The sequence below is a fragment of the Gracilinanus agilis genome, unplaced genomic scaffold, assembly GCF_016433145.1.
Source record: "Gracilinanus agilis isolate LMUSP501 unplaced genomic scaffold, AgileGrace unplaced_scaffold56365, whole genome shotgun sequence".
NCBI lineage: Eukaryota > Metazoa > Chordata > Mammalia > Didelphimorphia > Didelphidae > Gracilinanus > Gracilinanus agilis.
This window is the reverse complement of record NW_025391760.1, coordinates 1-9,250: the sequence shown is the minus strand read 5'-3', so window position 1 is coordinate 9,250 and position 9,250 is coordinate 1. Positions and strand designations below refer to the sequence as shown.

Here is a 9,250-nt window from a genome sequence, read left to right as displayed (position 1 = left end):
TTTCTTTCTTTCTTTCTTTCTTTCTTTCTTTCTTTCTTTCTTGTTGATGTATAGAACCCAAAAGGGCACATAGGGCAGGACATTTCCCTCCTCACCAAAAGGTTGGGTGAAAAGACTCCACTTGTGAGGACTCAGGTCAGAGATGTTGATGGAAAATGGCTGCTTTTCTCTCACATCAAAGACAGCAAACATATGCCATGTTGGCTGACCATGGTGAAGCTGATGGGCTTTTTTGGCTGGGTTTTTCCTTCAGGACCGAATTCATTTGGAACTCACTTCATAGAGTGAAGTGAAGAGGGATCTACTCCTCTCATTGCATAACTCCCACCTTCTCTGTTAGCAAGGATAAAGAAGGGGCCCAAAAGCTTTGTTTACATAGACAGATGGGTGTGGCAAGTATCCCCCATGGTGTACATCCAAGGCCCTCAAAGAAATTCCCCTCAACAGGGCCAACAAAATGTATCTTCCTGCTTGTTCTCTTTATATCTTCCCACAGAACAATGCAATGATTTGGACTTCTTGATCCATGAGGACTATGCTGGGACGGGGAATCAACTATCCTCACAACTCTACAGAAACAAGCAGGTAATTCTTGATGATTAGGACAAATAAGCACCCGAGTTCTGACAAAAAGCACCATCTCTTGTGGCTATTCTTCCTTCACTTACAAGTAGCTCCCTCTTCTTGTTCCTGGCATTGCCTTCAGGATGGGATTACAACAATCAGAAAAACTAAGGCAATCTCATCCATCTAGCATTTCTATTCCCAACTTGAAGATTTTCTTCTTTGATTGTTTACAGAGAACTTTCCTTCCAAATCCATAAAACAGAATCAAAAGAGCCCCAGCACATTCATGAAGTGCAGAGAGAAAGGCTGTACCTCCTATCTCTGCCGGGCCAGTTGGAGGTGTTCTCTGTTTCCCTGCATTCATTCATGTCTGCATTATTGTCCCAGAGCTGCCATTTTGGAAGTGTTACAGTCCTGTCAGATATTTTGCAAAGAACAGGCAAAGGTGAAGGTTGAAAACTGAAAACCGAACAGTCAGATGGGGGTTGGGAAGGACAGCTCAAAGGTAGGCCCAGAGTTTCCTGAGACTGTCTTCAGAAAGCAAACAAAGCCAGAATCGAGTTGAAGCAGGCCCAAGAGCCAATTGATAAAGTTACAAAGTCAATATTGGAGAGCGACTTTCACCATTGTGGCCTTCTCCTCCCTAGCTCCAAGACACCCTGCTGCAGAAGGAGGAAGAACTGGCTAGGCTACATGAAGAGAACAACAGCCTCAGACAATACCTGAATTCGGCCTTGGTGAAATGTCTTGAGGAGAGAGCCAAGGTATGAGCTGCTTTCATGTTGAAGACAGGAGGGAGTTGGGGGTCAGGGAAAGGGGGGAGGCTAGTCTGAGTGCCTGGAAAAAAATGCAAGAAGGTGAAAAGGTTCTTTGGAAGTAAACTTTGAATACAGGTCCTAAAACTTGGCTTTATTGGCCAATAGCAAGTATTAAGGACCTCCTGTATGCCAGGCACTATTCTTGGCGCTGGAGCTTCAAAGGCAAAAGGAAAATGACCCAGGATTTCCAAGAGCTTACTTTCTAAGGGAGGAGACAAGCTGTCCACTCACATACACCCACATAAACACACAATGAGCACATGTACTTATATATGCTCATTATATGTACCTATATACACACACACACACACACACACACACACACACACACACCAAACATATGGACTTTGGTGCAGGAGAGCACAGGCATTTGGAAAAGGTTCGAGGTAAGTAGGTATCCTTGAGTTGAGTTTGGAAGGAAAAAGGTCATTGAATAGGCACAGCTGAGCAGTGAGTCCTTTCCAGGCAGAACAATTTACCAGTTTTGTTCCTCGCTAATCAGTGAGCCTTACACAGAGGAAGACCATTTTCAAGTTTTTAGACAGAGTCCCAGCCTTGGTCACTTCTCCCAAAATATGGTCTATTAGCCACAAAAAACAATCATGCCAGAATGTGTGTCTAGAATATGCATGTACAAAATGCAGGTGCTTCGTTAGAGTTAATATCATCTTTGCCCACAAATTCATGTGTGTGTGTGTGTGTGTGTGTGTGTGTGTGTGTGTGTGCATGTGGTTTTTGGAAAGTTCTTTTAAGGACAAACGAATGACATGTTGTAATAAGTTGGGCTCACTTTATTGTTTTGGTTTGTCAAGCTGGAAAGGATTTGTTTGTAGCACTGGAAGAGACCATTGGGACCATGTCAACAGGTCATCCATGGGGGGTCCAGGGTATTCTGTTAGGTCACAGCTTAGCCTCATCCTAGGTTGAGTTGGAAAGAGAGCTTCTGATGAAAGGGCAAGCTCAGAGACAGGGCAATGGCAGCCCAAAGTAAGAAGGCTCTGAAGAGATGTGAGCAGAATCAATTGAAATTCTGGGGCAAGAATCCTTCTACCTCCCTTGTATCTCCATCCTTGTCAGTCCTGTGAATGCACCCTTTCTCAGAATCTTGCTTTAAATGCAGAACATAATATATACAACTTTAGGAGAGACCAATTATGCTGAAATCCAGCTATCAAAATGTAGACTTAAAAATCCTCCAACGCCAGATTAAGAATCTCTGGTCAAGATTGACCAGAAGGAAAGCAGCTGCCAGGCCTCCATATATTGCACTAAATTCCATGGGTCTTAGAGACATGAGCCAAATGCAGCAAAGACTCCCTTTTGGGCCCCTCCTGTTGTCTTGCTCATTTTAATGGGCTTCCTAAGTGCAGAGGGTTGTTGATTTGTCGGATGCTGTGATTCTCAGCTCATTTAGTGTTATGTGGCCACTTTCTTTCTTAGCTTTCAATTCTGGCTTTTTGCCAAAATTAGGATTTATCTGGGATTTAATGTATGATGTTTAATAGGGCGTGTCATCCCACTAGGCTTAGTTGTTTTTTTTTTTTTTAAGTATAAAACAAATAGCATTTTTTAGCATTGTGAAGGAAATTTCAAAATGCACTTTGGGAGTCATCACCTCCTACCTCCCCTGCCCCCATGTCTTTTTTTTAACAGCTCTAGTGGGTTGTTTTTCTTTCTTCTTTTAATTGTCTTATTGAGAACCACTGAATAGAAAGTTGTATCAAATGACTCCATTTAAATAGCCCAATACCTGAAAACTCTGCTGTCCCATGTTAAATGACTTCCAAAGAAGTTATTACAGGAGGTCAGAGGGCATGAGATACAAAGCTGGAAAGCATTTTAGAGGTCATCTGTTTCATGCCAGATGAGGAAAAGAAAGGAAACCCAAATAGGTCAGTTGACTAATCCAAAGTAATGCAAACTCCAAAAGATAAGAATGGGATTTTTGAACGCAGGACTTCCAACTCCAAATTCAGTGAACTTTTCAGTAGGGGTGTCATCTAGAAAACAGCCAGGTAGAACCTTTCCCCATTAGCTGTAAGAATGAATGGTCCACAGACTACAATGAGTATATATGAAAGCAAGTGAAGGACACAGATTCTACATCCAGTGTAGAAGAAGGTACCCAGGAATATCAATGTTTAAAAACAATGTTTAAAAGCTCTTACTTTGGGGCAGCTAGGTGTATCAGTAGGTTTGGAGCCAGTCCTGGAGACGAGAGGTCCTAGTAAAAATCTGGCCCTAGACGCTTAGACACAGGTGTGTGACCCTGGTCAAGTCACTTAATCCCAATTGCCTAGCACTTATCACTCTTCTTCATTGGAACTGATACTTAGTATGGATTCCTAGAAAGGAGCTCTTACTTTATTGGTTGAACGTGACCAGTAAATCTGTGCTGTAAGTCATATTTGGAGGATTCCTTATTTTCTTCTCCTCTTCATAGTGGTATCCAATTTTGTCCCCTTTAGAAACTGCTGATGCAAAATGTTCCCACCAAAGCCTATGGATGCATGGAAAGTGGAAAGAGGAAACCAAGGGAGGGAAGGTACCCTGCCATGGATACCCCCCATCCTAAGAATGCCAAGAGAAACCTTTTTAGTGAGTTTGCTGCGTGTGAGGGGCAGCCAAATCCACCTGTGGACTCCTGGGTCCTGAAAACTCTTGGATTAAAAGACCTTGACACCATTGATGACAGTGTGCCAGCTAACTACAGTGCCTTGATCTCTCCACCTGAACGACGCACATTCCCACGGTTTCCAGCTGAGGAGGCCAGCTATGAACATGGTGGCATTGTGGGTCTGCCCATTTCTTATGAGAATGGTCAAGTGGCACCCTTGCACAACACAGGCAGACAGCCTGTGCAAGAAGATTTGGCCTTTTTCCCTGAGGTATCCCACCAACCAGGTGCTTTACAAACCATGGCTAGCCTTTCCCCTGCCCCTTTCCCCTCTTTTAACTCGCCTGGTTATACCCCTGATGTCTCACCCAACAAGACTGATGTGGTCTTTTCCACATCCCTAACTCCACACTGCCATGTGAAAACCCATTCCTTCCAGCAGGGACAAGCCTTTGTGCGGCGAGATGAAGAAGGCTGGAAGTTTACTTGGGTTCCTAAACAGACTTAGGAAACCCCAGCCCCCACCATCACAGTTGATCACTGCCACAAATCTGCTGTGTGTTTACAAAGAGCCTTCTCACGCTGGACCCTCACCTTCTGGGCCTGGAAGTAATCCTGAACCTTCTTCCCTCCTTTGGTCCTTCCCCCCTCACTCTCTAGGCAATAGCAAAGTACTTGGCAGAACCCACACTGAAATGTATCTGTTACTCTTCCACATGCTCTTTGGCTTGTTTACGCAGAGACACGTATGTATGGCCCGCGTCTTCCCTTAGTCCTCGCACTTGCAAAGGGATTTTCTTCCCAGTTGTCTGTAGGTCGACAACATGAGTAGCCTGCTCCCATTCGAACCAGTCTGACGACTTCTCTCCTTTAGCTAAGCAGTTTGCACATTTGTGGTTTTGACTTTTGTTCTGAGCCTATTTTCTCCCCAAGTTGAATGGTAGAAAGTGTTCAAGTATGTGGACTATGTTTGGAGGTCATTCGTCTGCCACCAGCATCTATCTACCGAGGCCCACCACTGCTACCAAAGAGCCCCGTGTGATGGGTAGGCAGTGTGCACACAGGATGGGCTCCAGTTTACTGCTAGGAATGGGGAAGGTGCGTCTATCTTAATAACCAAGGCCAACATCTATCCAGCAGCCACACCATGGACAGCGGCCACCCCAGGCTCTCACCCAGGGATGGTGATTAGATTTGCAAGCATTACTTTGTTGGCTTCTTAGAGGATCCCAGGATTTTGCCTCCAAAAAGCAATTCTCAGCAAAGAAGGTTTGCATAAGCCACTGGACAGCCCTCTTCCTAGCTTACCCAGTACAAAATATAACTACACTCTCTCACTCCTTTCTCTGAGTTGCTGTGGTGAATAAAAGAAGTCTTTGTATGCAGTGAACCTTAGATTCTTACCTTTTAATCAGAGAAATTATAAGCTTATTAAAAAAATAATCTGAAGGATAATACTCAAGTATCTCCATCCCAATATGGACCTCCTTTCCAAGCTGGGTCAGTCTCTTATTTCACTCTGGACTGAAGGGAGAATGACTAAACATCCAAAAAAGACAGTCCTTTAGGATGATACTAGGGAGGTATGCACAGATTAGCTTTAAATTAAAATTTTGTGGCCTGATGCCTCCCTCACCTTTTACTTACACAAGAATATCATTCATTGGCAATGACTTTCAGGTTTTTTACCCATTCTTACTTTATTTGTACTTTTCAGAAAATCCCACACTTGTAGAGGAAAAGGTATCTGTTGTCTTGAAGTTAATGATTTAAGGTTTATTTAATAATTTGGCTTGATGGTGGCCATTGATTTTCTCTCCCGTGAAGTTTGTCAGCCAATAAATTGAACCTCCAGAACAGATGCTGGAAGAGCCTCTGAACTTTTCAGAGCTGAAGCATGTTTATTGTAGAAGCTAAATTTCATTCACTTTCCAGTCTCTATTTTTTCTGATTGAGAATTCTCAGATAATTCAAGATGTCATAAGCAATATCAGTCTTTGTATAGACTCAGGGAACTCCCCAGCATCCTTGCATTTTTATGTGTAATTTTGCTAAGGAAAAAAAAAAGAAAGAAAGGAGACTTCCTTAAGAAGTAACTTTCCAAAGAGAAGTTAATGAGTAGGAAAACAGTAATCAAGAATGAAACAAGAGTAAAAGAGAGGGTAATTCTTGGAAGTGCTTGTGGAATTTCTTGAAAATCTCATCAAAAAAAGTCAAGTATTGATTTCATCCTGATAAATGAGTCCACTTCATTGGTGTAGAAAGAAGGAAACTGAGTAACACTCAGTGAAATACCTTTATTAGCAAATATCATGTATAACTTTTGAAATAATTTAAGATTAAATCAGAAACAATTTTTCATCTGATGGAAGAGATTATTAACACACAAAAAAAATCATGGTAGAGTGTTCTCAGGGTAAAGTCTGAGTAACACAATGACTCTTGAAAATAAAGAGTCAACTGGTAGGGAATAACATATTCTGAATTTTGTGCACAAAAATGATTAAGAAATTAATTTACTTTTAACTCTAAACTGTAGAAATGAATCGATAAATGACTAGATATTCCAACTTTATCTGAGAAAAACTTTAGCCTACAGACTTCAAATCATTTGAGATCTCAATAAAGTGGCCATTCCCTTTGAAGATATATGTTGTGACCCTATCACCCTCATGTGTGGCTCTTAGCTATATCCTCCTAGAACAATAATGGCAAACCTTTTAGAGGTCAAGTGCCTAAATTGCAATGCTCATACAGCATGTGAGCCCCTTCCTTCACTTAACTCCACACAGGGGAAGGAGGAAGTACTCCCATTGAGCTGCTGGGCAGGGGGGCGGGGAGCACCCTGGCTCCATGTCCCCATGTCTCTCTGGCTTTCTAGTAATGAACTCTGATAAATTCTGTGCTGGGGCGAGGGCAACAGCATGCATACCTACAGAGAGGGCTCTGAATACCCCTCTCCGGCACATGTGGTATAGGTGCATGACCACAGTCCTAGAAGTTCTCCCAAGGTGAGCCACTAAAAGATGTAGATGGCCTTCTTCCAGATCCATTATTACTGGCTGGATATTAAAGAAGAACAAAGACTGTCCATTGCCTCTTCTCGTGTTTGCCATCCATCCCAGGGCCAGACTAATGTTATGATCTCTATTTCTAATCACATTTGACTACAATAATAAAGTGGTCATTTGAGATGGTCTGAGGTGGTTATTTTTATATGTTTGTCATATTTAGGTGGAAAGCAATGCTCTCTAATTTCTGCAATTAAAGGTCTAGTCTAATCCCTTAATTATTCCATAATATGGAACCATGCCTTTGTCCTCTGTCCTATTTGAAATAGCATTTTTCATTCTCTCTTCATTATCATTTGGTGTGTTTGCAGTCAGTTGGAAGGAAAAACAAATTGTGAAAACAGCCTTCAGCAAATCCTCTCAGTTATCTTGTCCCGTGCTTTTCATGTGTAATGGAAGGGGTAGAGGTATATGCTAGATTCTTAAATGCTTTGCCTGGTGTAATGCCTAAGAGAATGATGCTAAAATTGGGTGGGTTAGAATTAATCTTTAGATTAAGACTGAAGGGATGAATACTTTTAAATATGCCAAGGGCATGTAACCTAGTGCTCAGGATTTTTTTAAAAGAAATATTTTTAAAGATTTAATCTAATGAGTTATGAAATGAGTAAGATAATTGCCTTATATCTTAGCTACAAATATGGCTTTAAGGCAAATGCTTACTTTTCTTAAATGCAAATGTAAAAGTAAAATGAGGAGATTGGAGTAGATCTACCCCAATCTCCTCATTTTACTCATAAAGAGAAAAAAAGAGAGAGACTGAGTTTTTGAGAAGTGAAGTGGTTTTTCCAAAATCACCCAGGTAATAAGGGAAAAGTCTGAAATTCGAACCCAGATCTTCACACTTGCAATATTAGTGGTGCTTCCATAAACCAAGGTTCTGATCAAGACCTTGATAGCTCTGATTTTTTGTCACTATTATTTTCCTGGAAAATTGAGACATGACTATGTTTATTCCATCTATCAGGAGACTCAGAGGTCATGAGTCATCTTTTTCGTCCCCAATTTTAATAAAATATAATCAACCCATAACACCAGCTGCTGTAAATTGTGTAAATAGCTATCTTAACATATTTCATTCATTTTCAGGCTGATGGGATTTTTTTCCTTATGTGGCCATAACAGGAGTACAACTGTAATTTTTTATGTTTAGCGTCCTTAAAATGTGAAATACACACTTAATTTAATACTCATTTGTATGGTTATGATTTCTGTGTTATATTAAAATCTCTGATTATATTGAGTCAATTTTGTAATATGTTATGGCTAATAAAAACAGAAATTACACAACTGCTGTGAGACCATTTATTAAGAGAAAATTTTGATTTCTTTTTACATTACAACTATTTCCAGATTACTTTTGTCTGTAAGAGGTTTCTTGTAATACAAGTAAAATGAATAATATGTTTTCTAAAAGTATGTGCAATCTCTCCATATCTGTAGCAGCCTCTTCTATTTTTGTAGAATATAGAAATCTATTTTTTCTCTCTTCTTCTCCTATTCTAGTAGGAGAAAAATAAAGAAAAGAATATACTTAGATAAGCCAGAGAGGTTTCCCTTTTGGCTCTTTATAAAAACATATATGTCTCATTCTTAACAACAAATACTACCCCTCTCTGTCAGCAGGTAGATAGTATATTTCATCATTGGTTCTCTGGAATCATGAATGGTTAAGGCATTGATCAGTCATTCTAGCTTTGTCATCTGTCATTTAAAACAAAAGACCTTGTTATTGTATAACTTGTTCTCGAGGTTTTGCTCATTTCATTCATCAGTTTTTACAAATCATCGAAGTTCTTCATTATTTCCAATATTAATGTCCTCGTATAAATTGTCCTGGTTCTACTCTCTTCCTCCTGCATACAAGTCTTTCTATGTCACTTTAAAATTGTCTGTTACTTGATGAAACACAGAAGGTGAAGAGGTTAATTAGCTAATGAAGAGTTAGAGCTAGTTTCTCTCAAAAGCAGATCTAGAATTTGGACCCTCCCTCCTCTGAGGCTAGTTCTTTATCCACTCTGAACATGTTCCTTCTAAGATAAAAATCCTTTCCATCTTTCAATATGCAGAGTTAGTGTTGTGTTCTCTTCTCTAACAATCTCATTTTCGTTTCATCTTCCACCACTTAGCTGTTCATCTTCTCTTATTTCATATATATATATATGATATATATATAT

General features: G+C 40.4%; 1 protein-coding gene across 1 annotated transcript; it reads left to right on the top strand.

Moving 5' to 3' along the window:
* Window positions 1–496: 496 nt before the first annotated feature.
* Window positions 497–4,510, top strand: GMNC (geminin coiled-coil domain containing; the record flags this gene model as incomplete). Its single annotated transcript, XM_044684833.1, has 3 exons — window positions 497–585; window positions 1,215–1,331; window positions 3,854–4,510. Coding segments are annotated over 3 exons (863 nt in total), but the record flags the coding sequence as incomplete, so codon positions are not given.
* Window positions 4,511–9,250: the final 4,740 nt, after the last annotated feature.